This window comes from Rattus rattus, chromosome 1 (assembly GCF_011064425.1).
Source record: "Rattus rattus isolate New Zealand chromosome 1, Rrattus_CSIRO_v1, whole genome shotgun sequence".
Lineage (NCBI taxonomy): Eukaryota > Metazoa > Chordata > Mammalia > Rodentia > Muridae > Rattus > Rattus rattus.
The window spans coordinates 23679392-23697456 of NC_046154.1; the positions used below are offsets into that span (position 1 = coordinate 23679392).

At 52.4% G+C, this 18065-nt stretch overlaps 1 protein-coding gene across 1 annotated transcript in view; it reads left to right on the forward strand.

The window, feature by feature from the left end:
- Man1c1 (mannosidase alpha class 1C member 1) overlaps positions 1-10318 on the forward strand; it is a 138973-nt gene extending 128655 nt beyond the window's left edge. The window contains exons 9-12 of the mRNA XM_032896378.1: positions 2280-2499; positions 5145-5317; positions 7170-7285; positions 8182-10318. Of these exons, the coding sequence (XP_032752269.1) occupies positions 2280-2499; positions 5145-5317; positions 7170-7285; positions 8182-8308 (636 nt within the window). The 3' untranslated portion in view covers positions 8309-10318. The remainder of the gene's footprint in view (positions 1-2279; positions 2500-5144; positions 5318-7169; positions 7286-8181) is intronic.
- The last annotated feature ends 7747 nt before the right edge of the window (positions 10319-18065 follow it).

Below are 18065 nucleotides of genomic sequence, written 5' to 3' on the forward strand. Positions count from 1 at the left end.
GGGATCTCTGAGTTCAAGGCCAGCCTGGTCTACAGAGTGAGTCCCAGAGTGACAGCCAGGGCTATACAGAGAACCCAGTCTTGGAAAAGCAAAGCAAACCAACCAACCAGGGTGGGCAGCTCTTGAGAACCGTCTGTGGCTGGCCTCTGGCCCCCACATTACAAGCGTACCCACACGCGTGCCAGTGCACACATGAACTTGCACACGTGAACACACACAGAGAATGAAGCGTGGCGCTTCTGTCTCCACCAATGCTTGTCTCTGTCGCAGGCAGAGACGCTGAGCTGTACTCTCCTCGGAGAGGCAGATACCCAGCATGTGGGAGGGAGCCCGGAAGACGCTTTGCCCAGCCCCACGACATGGCATCCTGGCATCTCCCCATACATCTGTTTCATCACATCCCACACACAGTAAGCCTCCTAGACTGGCCCAGATGCCGACCCCCTGCAGTGACCCTTAACAGAGCAGCTGCTGGGACCCCCATTCTACCCAGGAGCCAGTGCTGAACCCGGAGCCATCCCGCCTAGCAGCTGGTGGCACTCCGGGCCCCAGCTCATTCCCCATGTGGGGCTGGTGCCCTCGCAAGGCACCTCATCTGCCTTTTCCCATCTGCCACCCAGTGAAGGTCCTGCAGCCAAACCCCCATCCCTGGCCCAGACAGGGGAGGAAAAGGAAAAGTGGATCCAGAAGCCAGCCCCGTCTCCATGTGCCAGGCCCTGGCTGGCGGCTGGCGGTGTCAAACCACACTCAGATAATGGGGCCGAGGGAATTGTATGTAATCATGCTCCAAATGGAGAACCAGGAGGTAGGAGAAAGAGGTTCCACCTCCTCCTCTCTCCGAGGACCACAGGATGCTGGAGGAGGCCTTCCAGGGCTCAGAATGCAGGGTGGGGCATACACAGCCAGAGGCAAGAGACCTGTCTGACCTCACTCTGCAAAGCAGAGAGGCTACGCTTTCATCCCCAACTGTCTGCTGACCACAGTCGTTCCTATGTGCATTTGGATCTCTGCACCCAGAGCTGGGCCCTTCCACAGTGCTGCTGTATCCCCAGCCCCTGGCCCTCTTGGAATATCCAATGGAGGGGGGCGGGGCGCATGAACAGGAAAAGGCCAGTGAGGCCAGGAAGTGGACAGGTTGCCGAGGACTCATGGGCAGCATTTGTTGGGGACTCTGATGCAAAGAGACAAAGCTGATATGGCACAGAGAAGGTGTTTAACTTGCCCAGCGCCACACAGCGGAACTGATAGAGAAGAGACTTGAACTCATAGAATGCATGCCCAGGAGTCAGTCTAGAAAATCAGCCACACCTTGGGGGGCCAGATCAGGGTGTGTTTGAGGCCTGTTGAGACCTTCTACTGAGGCTCTGTGGAGGTTGTACAAAGGCCTGTGGTATGACCCAATTCATTTCAGAGTAGACTAGAGGCCGAGGACCAGTAATGTCCCCGTGGGTCCAGAGTTAAAATCAGGACTCATGGGCCTAGGGAGACAAGCTTTGGGCCATGTGGACAGCACCCAGCTTCAGAGTTCCTGGCACTATCGGCAGGGAGCAGAAGGCACCCCAACACCATGAGTCTTTTCTCAGGAGCCCCTTTCTACTGAAAGGAGCCCACAGCACTTGTAGCAGGAGCAGAGCTCTCCTGGGTGATGCGAGCTGGTCCTCCCTCAGCCAGCAAGGAGAAAGCACTTGAAATCCTGGACAGAGCAGAGCCTCTTTCTAGAAGAGACACAGAGGCCTCCCTTCCAGGAAGACTCTTAGCCACCAGAAAACTAGGAACTCTGGTACAGGCCAGCAGCCTTCAGGCTGAGCCCTTCTAGGGCTTAGCAGACGGTGAGGTGGAGGCAAAGTTTGGTTAACCGTTATTTCTTTCATCGTGATTATTGTTGGCTCTGGGAATCTGACTCAGGTGGACAAGTTTGCCAGCTGATCCCATTGTAAAGATTTTTCTAAGCGTTCTTTAAAACACTGGTTCCTTTTAACCGCTAAAACTTTTGTGTGCGGGCATGTCTGTGCACCATGTGCCTGCAGTGCCTGCAGAGGCCAGAAGAGGGCGACAGTGTGCTATGTGGATTCTGGGAATGAACCTAGGACGCTGGAAGAACAGCCAGTGCTCTTAACCGCTGAGCCATCTCCCCAGCCACAAGAAGGAGAAGATTTTGAAGGCCCATGTTATGTCTTAGCTCCCGGCAGGGCCCCTGCCACACACTGGCTCTGGGGGACAGAAGGGCCTGAGAGCACCTGCCACTGTTCCCTCACCACGCTGTCCTCCCCACCCCCCAGGCCATAGAGACCTATCTGGTGAATGTCTCTCCGGGGGGCCTGACCTACATCGCTGAGTGGCGCGGAGGAATTCTGGACCACAAGATGGGACACCTTGCCTGCTTCTCGGGGGGCATGATCGCCCTTGGTGCTGAGGATGCCAGGGAAGATAAAAGGGCCTACTACCGAGAGCTTGCAGCCCAGATCACCAGGACCTGCCACGAGTCCTACGCCCGCTCAGGTAACCTGCAGGGATAAAGGCAGCCCTGGATACCCAGGCTAGACACCAGGAAGCACAGGCCAGAGCAGCAGAGCAGTGAGGAGGGGGGCACTCTTAGTACCATCTCTCCTGGGAAGCTATTGGAATTTCAGTGAGAAGGAAGCAGTCCTGGCACTGGCTGTATTCTGTCCGGCACCGAGAGGTGTCCTCACTGAGCCTCCCGGCACAGAAGGGGAGTCCGAGGCTCAGAGATGACATGGCCAAGGTTCCACGGGAGGCAGGGATTGGAGGGTTCCCCAACATCCATGGCTGGTTGACACCTGAGCCCCACAAATCCTCTGCCTGTCTTCTGCACCCCGTGCGGGCTCTCACCCTGTGTCTAGCCACCTTTTGATTCAGAACAACCAGCGAGCTTGAAGGTCTCTGTTTGCACACAACGGGCGCTTACCAAAACTGCCTAATAGTGGCATGAGCCCCAAACCTCATTTTATACTTGGTGTAACAGCCCAGAGAGGGGGAGCTGCCTTAGAGAAAGTTCCCCTGAATGTGAGTAGCTGAGCCAGGCCCTGATAGCCAGTTACACACACACACACACACACACACGCACACGCACACGCACACGCACACGCACATTCTGCCCTTCGGAAAGTGGATGAGAGGCTCCATGCAGTCCTCTGAGCCTCTGTCTTCTCATCTGTCCAGCGGGGAGAACAACACAGAGCTGCCTGAGCCGTGCTAGACCCTGGGAGCCAGCATCTAACCGGCCCTGCATGAGGCTCTGACAGCCAGAGGCCAGTGACAAGTGTCAGGGCTGGAGCTGGTTCCAGGCGGCTTCCATCCGTGCTGGGCCTGAAATCGGGCGACCCATTCTTTGCACTGGGCTCTCTGCGCCAGGGCCGTCAACAAACGGGAAACCTCAGGAATAATAAAGAGTCGCTGTTTGTCTGGGACAATCACCCAGGGCTGGAAAAGACAGCCGCTTAATCGAGCATATTGTCCCAACCAGCCTGGCTCTCCCGCTGCTGGCTTTGCGGCCGGTGCCTCTGTCACCCCATTAGCAGCTTGGCACAAGCGCTGTCTCCCAGTGGCAGAGCCTGGAGCCATCTGGGGGTGGAGGGCGGGGGGCAAAGAAGCCGAGCCCAGTTGACTCCTAAGAAGATACATCTCCAGAATGCCAGCAGGCTCTGCAGAAAATCCCCTACCCTGGAGCCTCCTGGGGGCCAAGGCCAAGCAGGAGTGAGGACATACCCAGGACTAGAGCCAGTGCTCAGCTGGCCTGGACAGGTGTGCAGGCAGGAGAGGCGCAACCTAGCTCAGCCTTGACTCGCTGTGTGGCCTTGGATAAAATGCTTAGCCTCTCTGATCCTGTTTCCATAAGAAAGAAGGATTGCCCTTTGCAAAAAAGAGAAAGAAAAAAATAAGGACTGAGGTCATGTAAAGCACCCAGGGGGGCCCTGGAAATCACAGACAGCAAGATGGTGGCTGTGCTTTTTTTTTTTTTTTTTTTTTTGTTTTTGGATTTTTAGACCAGGCTGACCTCAAACTCACAAAGATCCGCCCGCCTCCCAAGTGCTGGGATTAAAAGTGTGCGCCACCAAGCCTGTTTGTTCCTGTGGAAAACAAAATGGCAGCAGGCTGTCCCCACACAAAACCTAGACCCCACGAAGCCAAACCAGGCCTAGGCAGGTGCTTTCCCAGGCTCCCGTCTGTCTGAGTTCACATCACTGATTGATATCAGGGCAGGAACTCAAGACAGGAACCTGGAGGCAGGAACGTAGGCAGAGGCCATGGCGGGGTGCTGCTTATTGGCCTGCTCCTATGACTTGCTCAGCCTGCTTTCTTATAGCACCAGGACCACCAGTCCAGGGATGGCCCTTCTTCTGTTGGGCTAGGCCTCCTTCTGCAATGATCAGTTAACACCGCAAGACTTGCCTCCAGGCCAGTCTTATAGTCCATTTCTCAATTAAGATCTCCTCTGCTTGGGGGCTGGAGAGATGGCTCAGTGGTTAAGAGCACTGGCTGCTCTTCTAGAGGTCCCGAGTTCAAATCCCAGCAACCACGTGGTGGCTCACAATCATCTGTAATGGGATCTGATGCCCTCTTCTGGCGGACAGCCATAAAATAAATATTTAAAAAAAAAAAAATCCCTCTTCCCAGATATGTCTAGATTCATGCCAAGTTGACAAAAAACAGCCAACATTGACCCTCCAAAAGAGGCCACTCCGTGTTTTTTCAGGTGGCCAAGAGTGTGTGAGGGAGGGGTTAGGGGAGGGACTGGTAGGTAACACACATAATAAAGGTTCTGGTAAGTCCTACAACCCCAACATTTTTGGGGAGAATGGTTGAGACGGGTCTCAAAATGTAGCCCTGGTTTGCCTGTAACTCATTCTGTAAATCAGGCCAGCCTCAAAATCAGAGATCCCTCTACTTCTGTCTCCTGAGTGCTGGGGTTATAGGTGGGCACCACCACACCCAGTTAAACAGCTAAATTCTTTAAGCTTCCATGAGCTTGCTGGAGGCTGTGCCCAGCTTAGTGCAACCCCGAGGGACAATTGACAAGGCTACCCCATCTCAGCCCTCTGCCCACACCCATCCAGCTGTATTCTAGACAGGGTCCAGGGAATTAGGAAGCCGGGGTTCTGACTGGTTGTTGATCTGTCCCACAGACACCAAGCTGGGGCCTGAGGCCTTCTGGTTCAACTCTGGCAGAGAGGCGGTGGCCACACAGCTGAGCGAGAGCTATTACATCCTGCGACCTGAGGTGGTGGAGAGCTACATGTACCTGTGGCGGCAGACACACGACCCCATCTACAGGGAGTGGGGCTGGGAGGTGGTGATGGTGAGTGTGGCTTAGCCGCTGTCCCTGGAAAATGAGCCTCTAGCTCAGGAACCACAGGGAGGCAGCCAGGCTGCCCTCCGGCCAAACGGTGGGATGGGAGAGTTAGGCAGGAGGCTGCGGAACCAAGAGCACACGCACCCAGCCCTGGGAGGCCTTTCTGAGGCAAGGCTGACATTGTTAAGGAGAGTGCAAGTGTCTGTGACCTTGGGGACAAGGCTGGTGGCCACCCCACCAACATCTAGTTGCTATGCCTTAGCGGTACTGCTCCTGGCCCCGGAACCTGCATGGCCTACTTCAGGTGCCTCCTTTGAAACAGGGCCAGCTGCCAGCCAGCAGAGCATGCTACTCAATCTCTAGCAACCCTCCAATCCCCATGGTCTTCCCTCCATTACAAGCACCCATTAGGAACCTGGCCCTCCTGGGGTGTCTTAGTCGCTGTTCTGTTGTGGAGAGACACCATGACCAAAGCAGCTCTTATAAGAGGAGGCACATAATTGAGAGCTTCCTTACAGAGTCAGAGATTTTCATTCTTGTCATGAGAGGCAGCTTGGCAGCAGGCATGGTGCTGGAGAAGTAGTGAGAGCTCTATCCTGATCCACAGAGAGACAGAGACAGAGAGACAAGAGGGAGAGAGAGACAGAGACAGAGAGACAAGAGGGAGAGGGAGAGACAGAGACAGAGAGACAAGAGGGAGAGAGAGACAGAGAAAGAGAGAGAAGAGGAAAAGAGACTAAAGCTGAAACTGAGCCTGGGATAGGCTCTTGAAACCTCAAAGCCTACCCCCAATGACAAGGCCACACCCACACCAACAAAGCCACACCTCCTTATCCTTCTCAAAGAGTTCCATTCCTTGGGACTATGCATTCAAATAGATGAGCCTATGGGACTATTCTTTTTTTTTTTTAAAGATTTATTCATTTATTATATATAAATACACTGTAGCTGTCTTCAGACACACCAGAAGAGGGCATCAGATCCCATTACAGATGGTTGTGAGCCACCATGTGGTTGCTGGGAATTGAACTCAGGACCTCTGGAAGAATAGTCGGGTGCTCTTAACCGCTGAGCCATCTCTCCAGCCCCCGTGGGACCATTCTTTTTTTTTTTTTTTTTTTTTTTTTTTTTTTCTTTTTTTCAGAGCTGGGGACCGAACCCAGGGCCTTGCGCTTCCTAGGCAAGCGCTCTACCACTGAGCTAAATCCCCAACCCGACCATTCTTATTTAAAGTACCACATGGGGTAAATGGAGAAGACAAGGGTAGTGCTTCCAGAAAATTCTCTGATAGGTCCTTTGTCCCTCTTCCCACAAGCCCACCCCACCCCGTGCCCATGCCAACAAGGGTCACCTGCTTTGGGGACAGGCCATCCTGGCAGCACACACTCCAGCTTACATTTAGGACTCTGAGGACTCATGCAGGGACTTGCTTCCCTGAGGCCCTGGTTCTTGGTTATGTTTGTCCTCAGAGCAGAAGGGGGCCATGCTGGATGTAGAGAAAAGCAGCAGTAAGCCCGAAGGCCTCTGAGCCTGTTCTCTGGATCCCAGAGGGCCCTGCAGATTGCCAGCAATCATCCTTGACATCCTTACCTCTGTGGTGACGGTGTTGGTCACCAGGTCACCCAGGTCCCTGGAAGGTGGAGAAGCCAGGGCTAGACTCATACTGGGGAATTGCTCACTTACCTGGGAAAGCATCAGAGCGAGTGGAGGTGGTGTGGTCAGGCTGACCTGGGAAGAAGGACGTAGCTGGACCCTCCCTCCCCCCAAGTAGCCAGCCAAGGGTTGGGACCTGTGTGTTGTTGAGCTCCAGCCACTGGACATCTCCTCCCCTCATTAAGCTGCTGCTCCCTTTCTCCAGGCCCTGGAGAAACACTGCCGGACAGAAGGCGGCTTCTCGGGGATCCAGGACGTGTATAGCAGTAACCCCAACCACGACAACAGGCAACAGAGCTTCTTCCTGGCTGAGACACTGAAGTGAGTACAGCTCTTCCCAGGTCAGGCCCACAGCTCAGGAGTCACAGGCAAGGAGGCCCTATGGGCGGTAGAGGCTAAGGGTCCCCAGGGCTGCACAGCAGGCTGAGCTCTGGTCAGGCCTCATTCTTCCCAAGAGCCCCAACGCTCACCACAGAGGTGCTTCCCCAAACCCCTTCACCCCGTCCTTTGCCATTCTTTGTTTCAAAATTCAGACACACACACACATGCACACACACACACACACACACACACACACACACTCACAGACACACACATTCACACACACACTCACACATATCCACACCACACACTCACAGACACACACACATACCCACACCACACACTCACAGACACACACATACACATACATACACACACCACACACTCACACATACTCACACTCACACACAGACCACCACGTGACATGTGACATTGGTCCTGTCCCCCTGTAACCTCTGCAGCCCAGCTTGGAGTGCTGGGCAGTCTCCTATCTGTTTCAGGTAGAGTCAGCTGCCCCGCTGCCCTTCCTCCCTCGCTCTGCTCAGAGTCCTGAGCTGTGTCTTACTCTTGTGGTCCCTCCTAGTAAGTCCCCACGCCAGAGCCTAGAGTTCCCAGAACCCAGCTGTGTCACTGCCCTGCGGGAATTTAACCACAGCCTGGGAACCTAGTAACACTTTGGGCAGGTACAGAGCCCGGGCCACCAGACCAAGAGCAAGTCTAGGCTCTAAAGTCCACAGGGCTCACAGCAGAGTGGATCAGGGGATGAAGCAGTGGGTGTTGCCAGAATTGAATAGGTCTCGGGATACAGCTCAGCATCCGTGTTTCCTCAGGACCAGCACCGGCAGTGCCCCCTCCCCCACACTAACTGCTCTCTCCTTCCCTGCCCCGCCACACAGATATCTCTATCTTCTGTTCTCTGAAGATGATGTGCTGTCACTGGAAGACTGGGTGTTCAACACCGAGGCTCATCCACTGCCCGTCAACCGCTCGGACAGCTCCAGCGTGGCGGGGCACCGCCACTGACCACTGTCTCCACGCCCGTGTCTCAGGGACGCCTCTACTTTCTTGGGATCCGGGACCGTTCTCAGAGGCACTGGGGACGGAAGGCCCACGGTGGGCAGACCCTGGACGGATGTGTCGGACAGACGACTTTTTTTCCTCTGTGAGGAGACAGGAGCTGGTGATGTACCAGCATGGGGCCCGGGCTGTGGTCCGAGGCGCCTACGTGTTCCTTTCTACGGGGGAATTTCTGTGCCCCCACACTTGCTGTCACTGGGCCAAAGGACTGGAGGTTTGCATATCCATCTCATGTATTTGATTCCGTTTCCTTTTTGGTTTCAGGAGTTCAGTTTTGCTTGACTTTACTTTTTTTTTTCCTCTCTACCCATTTGAGTTTTATGATGATCATAATTTTCAAAATCACGGTGTCACCTAACTCAAGGAGACCATAAGTGTTTGCACACACACACACACACACACACACACACACACACACACACACACTCGACCCATCTGCTTTCAATGCCTTTCACCCGTCGTAGACTCTGTCCCACTTTGTGTCACCTACCCCATCATTCAAGGAAACGCTTCCCCTTTGCTTTGGTCCCAAATGTTACAAATCACTGATGTTATTTTCATTACTGTAATGGAAAAAAAATATATGTGAAGTAGAATAAAGGAGTTCATTGAATAAGAAGTAAGATCGGACTCATTGGCCACCAGTGGCTCCTGGGAAAAAAATGTCCCTACAGTGTCATCAGAAGCAGTCACCGGCTGCCTCGCTGTCGAGCTTCTCCGTCTCCCTTCAATTAGCCCCAGAAATCCAGAAAATGTGAAGCCAGCCCTTTGGGTAGAGTTGGGTAGGCATACTCTGATGGAGGCTCGGAAGAAGCCCAGGGAGGTGAGTCTGTTTGCCTGAGGTCACACAGCCAGAGGAAAAGGCAGGAGTAAGCCTTGCCTCCAGAATCTCCTGGCCACCAGGTCCTTTGTTGATCTGCTGTCAATCATCCATGTGCCCCTCCCTCCACCGGGGTTAGATGGTCTCTGCCCTGCAGTCAGGGCACTTGGATCATACATGATGCCCGCCTATGTCGGTGGGAAGACTACCGACAAGGACACAGGAGGCTGAGACAACAATAGCCTGTCCCCGGGGTTAGGGACAATAAGGACTTTTAAGCCAAGAGCCAAAGACAAGTAGTAGCTATGTACAGACAGGGACAGAAATAGTGCGATGATGTCTTCTAACCCAGACTCCTTGTCAGTCTCTCTGCGCCCATCTATGAACCCAGAAGCCATCCGCATGGTGTGGAGGCCCAGTCCCTACCCTGAACTAGCAGGCTTTCCTTTCCAACAGATCCACTTGCAGCCTGGACACAGCTGAGGTCCTGGGTAATGTTGACTCTCTCCCAGCCCCTTCGGTAGACAGTGCTTGTCAACTGGCCATCAAGGTAATTGGGCTCCAGGCCTGGTGACCCACTGTGTGAGCCCAGACCAGTCAGTCACCTCACCTTACTGGGCTCTTTTCTATCAGCAGAAGTCCCACCTGCTAAGGTTGCTATGAAAACCAGCAAGATGCTCCTGATACCCTGTGGTCCAGCATCCACTGCCTCCTTGCTCTGGAGGCTCCGATGGCCCAGCTCTTCCTGAACAGAGAGTTGCGCTTGCACAGTCCCTGTAGCAGGAACCCCGACCCTCAGAGCATCAGTCACACACTATGATCAGGTGTCACAGAACAGAGTCTCCTGCTACCCATAGCACACAAGTCAAAGGAAAAGGGACACTCACTGCACAAACACTGTAGGACAATTAAGAAACCAAGCTAATCGGAAAGGAAATACGGTCACCATCCTACTCTCCGGAATTAATACGGTTATATTTTCTTCTAGACCTTTTTCTATGAATATATAGAAAATATATTTTGCAAACGTGGTGTCATCCTATGCATACTGTTTTCTTATAACCCGCTTTTGCACTTAACTATATATTGTCAACATCTTTCCATGTCAAAAAAAAAATACACGTATGTCAGCACTCTTCCTGGCTGTATAGTTTTCCACTGTGCGCCGTCTCGTGCTGTGTGTATCGAATGCTGGGCGTTCGGGTTTGAGTCTTTGAGGATTCTTAGTTGTGGCTTTGACAGCAGCAATAGCCTGTATTGAATAGCTGGTGAGTGGCTCCAGGAACAATGCAACAGCTAGACCTCAAAAGGAACAAGAGAGCTGGAGAGATGGCTCAGTGGTTAAGAGCACTGACTGCTCTTCCAGAGGTCCTGAGTTCAAATCCCAGGGTCATGACCATCTGTAATAGAACCTGTTGCCCTCTTCTGGTGTGTATATAATAAATGAATTAATTTAAAAAAGAAAAGACAAGAAAAGATTTGGTGGCCAGGGGTCCTATAAGAACTATGGATGGCCTTACAGGTCCCCAATAGGATGACTGAGTCCAAAGTACCCAGATCTGCTCTATCAGTTTCACTGGGCTTAGCCTGGGCGCCAGCTGCCATAGTCAAGGGTGGAGAAGCATCTTGATTGGCACCTCCCCAAGGCCTGAGCATCCAATGTTCACAGAACACAAACGCAGTTCACAGCCTACATACGGGGCCTTGAATTGAGTGTTCCATTTGCCAGGCTTTTTCCAGAATACTAAAGAGTTATGACAGCAACCTGGCCTCTCTTCCTCCCACCGTGCCCAGCTCTTCCCTAGGTGGTGTCAGCTAGAATGTCTCTCCCTCCAAAGTCCCCAGGCTCCCTGCTGGGCCCATGTCACATCCTTGTCCTTGGTCTTTCTGCTGGGAGCAACTTGTAAAAATGGCTATTTTAACGTTCATTCTCCAGGAGGGCCCTTGCAGGTGGGGGAAATAGAATCGTCTCAGCATGGAACACCACACCAGGGATAAAAATAAGGAAGGCCCGAGGCAGCTGAGAACCGACATGCACTGGGGGTGACGCAGATCCCCGAGGCAGGAGAGGGCCTATGGCAAGCCTTAGGCTGCCTTCCCTACAGCAGCCTGCAGCTCCTACCCAGCTTCACCTCACAAACACCTCAATGCTTACCTCTCTCTCGAGTTTTCCTCACCGCCTGCCCAGGCCCTGAGCCCTGAAGCATCACAGAGAATGGAGAGCATAGTCTGGCTAGGTGCCCTCATCGAGCCATGTGCATGGGTTCAGATGTGCTGGGGATGCGGGAGCCAAAAGCTGGTGGCTGATGCTGAACTGGTAAAGTGCTTGTGCACAAGCATGAGGACCTCAGTTCAAATCCCACGTGCCCAGGTAGGGATACCCCCACCCCCACCTCACCAGCCCCTGCACTGGATGGCACTTGTCTGCAATCCCAGAGCTGGGGAGGGGAACCCGTGCATCTCTAGAGCTCACTGGCTAACCCGTCTAATCAAATTAGTGAGGTTCAGGGAGAGACCCTGCCTCAAACATACCATAGAGGGGAGACTGGGGCGATGGCTCTCGGGTAAGGGAACCCAGGTTTGATGGTCAGCATCTGTGTTGGTGTTTCCTGACTGCCTGTAACTCTATCTCCACATGATCCAGCAGCCTCTTCTGGGCTCCTCGGGTACACATGGACGTACCCACACAGACACTCGTAAAAATAATTCTTTTGTTAATGGTGGAGAGTAATAGAGAAAGACACTCCATGTAACCTCTGGCATCCACACACATATCCCCATGTGGATGAGTGCTCGCACATGTGTGTGTCACAAACACACACACACACACAAAGCAAAACTGGAGATCTTTGGGGAACACCCTGAGGCCAAGATGGGTTTTTCATTCTAGGGGTACAGATCAAAGGCAGCTCACTCTCCTAGCTTGAGCCAAGCCCTGGGTTCTGTCACCATCGTCTTCCCTCATGCCTGGCAGGTGACAGTCAGTATGAGAGGAGGCCACAGCTGTCGCTGTAGAGTCTGACCTGGCACCTGTCTGTGGCTCTGTGACTCACTCACGGCTGCTGATGGAGGAGCTCTGTGGAGGCCCGGCTGGAAACACGCCTGGTTTTCTAGGTTTGAATGACATCACACCGGGTGGCTCAGCCTGGCTCCTAAATCAGAGCTTCTCGAACTAAATGTGCACAGGAAGCACCTGGGAACCTGCTTATAAAGAGCAAGGTTGGGGGATCCAGCTCAGTGGATAAAGTGCCTGCCTCCCAAGCTTCAAGTTCCTGAGTTCAGATCCCCAGAACCCGTGTAAAAGACTGTCTCAGAAGGTTGAGTGAAGCTGAGGGAGAGGCCCTACGTTGACCTCTGACCTCTGTACACACACACACACACACACACACACACACACACACACACACACACACACCAGCCTATTGTGGGTCCTGATTCCCTGGCAGACATGAATGTGCCAGGACTCTGAGCAATCAGGCCCTGGTCTGGGGTCACCCCGTAATTGGCTGGTTTTCCTTTACACCCCTGAAGCTTCAGCTGCTCTAGGAGGCGGGGCAGGGAGAATCGTCGCCATAGCATCTATTGGCTCCTGAGCTGGAGGCAGGATCTACATCAAAACAGATGTGCCCCCATGATGTCACCTCTAAATAGACAGCAGGGGAGACAGGAGCAGGCAGCTGGCGGCTGAAGGGCTGGCCGGAGGGATTTCCTGAGGTTCTGTGGCCCAGGCTTGGCCACGTGCCTCGGAGCCGAAGCACAGTGCCAGGCGCGACAAAAATACAGTCTCGATGTTCTTCACTTCAATTTTAAGAGCCGCATGTGGCTGCAAGCTGCCATTAACCAGCACAGAATTAGAACTTTGAAAGCAAGTGTCCTCCTCAGACCCTGCCAGACCCTCAGGCTTAGCTCTGTTGCAGGAAAAATAAATAAATAAATAAATAAATAAATAAATAAATAAATAAATAAACGAACGATCTTAGCACAAAACGTTCTGTTTGGGATCGCAAGTGTCCCCTGGTATGCAACTGGTTATTTTTAAACTGATTTCTCCTTTGACCGTTTGCCGAGCACACCCCTGGGTTTTGTCCCATTTTGGCTTTTCTCGCTCACAGTTTGTCCTCAGAGGACTGAGGTAGGTCAGGGTCAAGCTGAGAGAAGAAGGAGTCACCTCACCAGAGGGCCAGAAGCCAGGTGGACCTATGGTCAGCTGTGCCCTGCCCTGGGCTGGGTGGCCTTGGACAACCCCCTAACCTCTCTGAGCCCAGCTTCTCAGTTGGTGGGAACATTGGCGTTTCGTGAGTCCCCCCTGCGGAACACCATTCACAGCAGTGACGGTTGTTATTGTTACTATGCCAACGTTTTTGTAAACTATAGAACCCCCACTTAAACATGAGGCAAAACACTGCCATCGGAAGTCCTCCTTTTTAAACACAATGCTTTGAAACTTAGAGAAAACAGCATGAAACAGACCCAGGAGATGGAACAAACTCTCTAAGCAATAAATCCAAATGCTTTTCTGCTTCTCTCACTGAGCAAGCGTTTGCCATTAGCCCCGAGTTGGTTGAAATTGGAAAACTGGGATGATGATTTGCTGGCTGCCCAGGGGCTCCAGCTGAAGTCAGGTAGAGGAGGCCAGGCAGGGGCTGCCAGGGAGGGAAGCACCAGCCTGGGAGGCCCCTCCTCCTGAGCGGTGTGGGAGGCCTAATTCGTTCTGGTTCTAGGGTCTTCCTGCTGCTTTGGGAGGGAAGAGACTCGGGAAAAGCTAGTAACTTAACCTGCAGAGCGGCAAGTTGGCTCGAGTCAAACATCTGTTCCTAGGGGCTGCTGTGGTCTGCACACCCACCCCCTACCCACTCTCCACCCTATTCCCCCTACAGGGAGGATCTACCACCCCAAATCTGAGCAGCTCATATCCTACTCATTGGCTGAGAATAGTTGGGTTTTGTTCGTTTCTGAAACAGGGTCTCAGACATCCCAGTCTGGCCTTGAACTCCCTACCTCTGATTCAGGAGGTGATGTCCCCCATATGTGGTAGAGCAGAATCGGGACATTGAGTCTTGAACCAGCGGCCCATCTGACTTTAACTAATGGAAGATAACAAACTGATGTCAGCAGTGTGTACAGAACTAACTCTCAGCTCTCTGTCTCTGTTTTCCTGTCTCTTCTGGTAGCAGGGTGGAGGGGAGGGGAGTTTCATGCAGAGAAAAACTCTTGGATCAGTTGTTCAATGCTCAACACTCCAAAACTCACACCAGGGAAACCCAGCTGGTCCCCAACTCTGCCCAGTGATGCCCACAGCACCCAGGGGTGCGGCCGGGTCACTGGTTTTGCTCAAAGGGCCCAGGAAGCTGGTGGGCAGTGAAATCAGCCCCCACCAGGCTAAAAACAGTGTCCACTTGGGACATCTTTGGTCATCTGCTACCCTTCTTTGAGGAGTCACACAGAAACCTCAGAAAACAAACCTCTCCCTGTACCTGGACACCACAGGAGCTGAGCCAAGGTCATCCAGGTCCCCAGTACAGAGCTATTTTCTAGTTAATCACAGTCCAGTCCTGTCAGTGCTGGTGAATCCAGCCGAAACCACTTACCACCCCCACAGCGGCATCTGCAGCCACACAAGCCAAGGGCCTCCTCTCCACAGCCTTCTCCAATGACATCACTGGGTCTCGGGGCCTTTTAGATGCCATCACAGGCAGCTCTGGAATTAGGAGCCTGGCAGACTGAATCATACCAGATTTCTGTCTCAGGATGTCCCCATCAGCCAGTGAGCCAGAGACCACAGTTGGGACTCAGAGTCACACTGCTTCCCCTCTCTCCTCCCAACATGCCAGCCAGTGCCAGCTCTGGTTCTAGAACATTCTTTGCATCTTCGAGCCTCTCTCCTGCACCTATCCTAGGTCAGCCCAGGTGATGTCACTGCCAGAGGGATAGCTCCAACCTTTGTAACCCGTCTTTCCATTACACACACACACACACACACTCCACACGCACACATACACTCACACACATATACACATAAACACACATACACACACATGCACACACACATACACACACACACATACACATGCACACACACATACACACACATACATACACACACATGCACACGCATACACACTCACACACATATACACACATACACACTCACACACATACACATACATGCACACTCACACACTCACACACATACACATATACACACATGCACACACATGCACACACTCACACACATACATGCACATGCACACACACACTCACACTCTCACACATGTGCACACACTCATACACAAACATGCACACATACACACACACATACATACACACACTCACACACACACACACACACACACACACACACTCCGGTATGGTGATGCGTGCTTGTGATCCTGACACTCAGAAAATGGAACTAGGAAGATCATAAGTTCAAGGTCATCCTCAGCTTCACAGCAAGGTCATCTAGAGACACCCGAGAACTAACACACACTCTCTCTCTCTCTCTCTCTCTCTCTCTCTCTCTCTCTCTCTCTCTAAATCCCAAGTAATTTCATTGAAATAACATTTATATGCCACGAGATATATTCATTCTGTGTGTAATTAATATTTTTGGTATATTTATAGTCATTTTGTCATCACCCTCAGCTAATTTTAGGGGGAAAAAAAAGAAAAGAAAAAAAAAAGCTGTCCCCATTAGGAGTCAGGAACATCCTCCCACCCCAGGCCATAGCAACCCCTTTTCCATTCCATCACCATGGATCTGACTGCTCTTCCTCTTAACGAAGCCCTAACATCTGTGGCCTCTGCATCTGGCTACTTTGCCTAAGGCTTAACGAGTCTGTCACGTGCATTTGAGGGTCGTTTCTGCTCCTTTGACTAGGAGAAGGGTTGTTGTGTTGTGTTTTGATTTTTTTAAAGTCACAGCAGACCATCACAGTGGGGGGGAAGCGGGGCTGCCAGTTCTCACGAGAGTCTCAAGAGAGTCACAGGCTAGAATGATGAGATCCTATTGCAAGGGAAAAGAACAAATTCATCTGGCCCCATGGTGCACACTGTAATCCCAGCCCTCAGGAGGGCAGGAGGACCAGGAGTGAATTCAAGGTCATCCTGGGCCATATAACAAGTTAGAGGCCAGCTTAGGAGATGTGAGAGCCTGTCTTGGGGGTGGGATAGGGGAGAGTATGTCATGCCTGGAATAAAACTTATGGCTTATAGCCTGCCAGAGCCTCGATGTCCCTGCCTGTCACCGACTCCGTCTGCTGCTGCTCTCTCAGTCACTCTGCCTTCTTTCTACCTGCATTGGCATCTGTGCACTCTGTGCCCACAGAAGCCAGAGGAGTCATCAGATTTCCTGGAACTGAAAGTTACAGATGGTGGTGAACTGCTATGTGGATGCTGAGAATCGAACCCAGATCCCTGTAGGAGCGGCCAGTGCTCTAACCGCTGAGCCACCTCTCCAGCCCCTTCTTCAGGGACACACCACACACTCTCTCTCAGGGCCTTCACATTCATTTTTCCCTTTGGCTGGATGTTCTTCCCCATTCTTCCCACAGCTGACCTATTCCTCCCGCTCGGGCTGCCGTGTAAATGCCACCTCTCAGCTGAGGTGGTGCCAGTGTCACGGTACCCATGCCTTACTTCACTTGGTCTGTCAGGGCGACCATTATTTGAAGTTACCTTGCTATGTATGTCAGCGATTCTCCTGCAGGACAGTCTACTCCGACAGAGGAACACCTTCTCTTCCTCCTTACTGTGTTCTGGGATACATGGCAGCTCCCGGCACACAGTAGGTCCTTATTTAGTTCAGAGACCCAGGTATGCTTGTTATTCTTGCCTTGGCCCCAGAAGAGCCAGTTTCCCTAATGGCGCTCTCTTTCCATATGCTGGTCTCATCACCGGCTGCCAAGACGACACAGGTGGAATTTGAGTAAAAACTTCCCTTTGCGGGGAGTGGGGGTCCCAGATGATAGGAATGAATCAGGTGACGCTGCTGGACTTGCTGTGGGGGGAAAAAGGAGGGAGCTGCAGTGCCCCCTACAGGAGCTGCTGTCTCTTCACGGCTAGCACACCAAACAGTTGGGGAACAGGAAGTTATTGGAGGATAAAGGTGTGTGGTGTGTGTGTGTGTGTGTGTGTGTGTGTGTGTGTGTGTGTGTGTGTGTATTGTGTGTGTTTGGTGTGTGATGTGTGTGTCTTTGGTGTGTGTGTGTATTTGGTGTGTGTGGTGTGTGTGTTTGTGTGTGTGTGTTTGTGTGTGGTGTGTGTGTGTGTATATGTGTGTGTGTGTGTGTGTGTGTGTTTGGTGTGTGTTTGGTGTGTGTGTGTTTGGTGTGTCTGTCTGTCTGTCTGTGTGGTGTGTGTGTATGTGTGTAGTATGTGTTTGGTGTATGTGTGTCTGTGTGTATGGTGTGTGTGTCTGTTTGTGTGGTATGTGTGTTTGGTGTGTGTCTGTCTGTCTGTGTGTGGTATGTGTGTCTGTGTGGTGTGTGTGTGTGTGTGTGTTTGGTGTGTGTGTTTGTGTGTGTGGTGTTTCTGTGTGTCTCTGTGTGTGTGATGTGTGTGTGTCTGTGTATGTGCATTTGGTGTGTGTGTGTCTGTGTATGCATTTGTGATGTGCGTGTCTGTGTGTCTGTGTGGCTCAGAGAAAGAAAAAGACAGGCACAGAGAGAGAGAGAGAGAGATATAAGCATGGGGGAATCCAGAAAGGCAGGCCAGAACTGAGACAGAACCCCCTGCGCCCTTGCTTAAAGTACCACAGCCAAGTTAGGCCGCACTCCATCCTCACGTCCCTCCTGTACTCCTCAGTCCCAGCCCCCAGCCCCGCCTGGGCAGCAGACAGCAGCATGGGATCTGTGCCTTTAACAAACCCCCAGTGTGATAAATAAA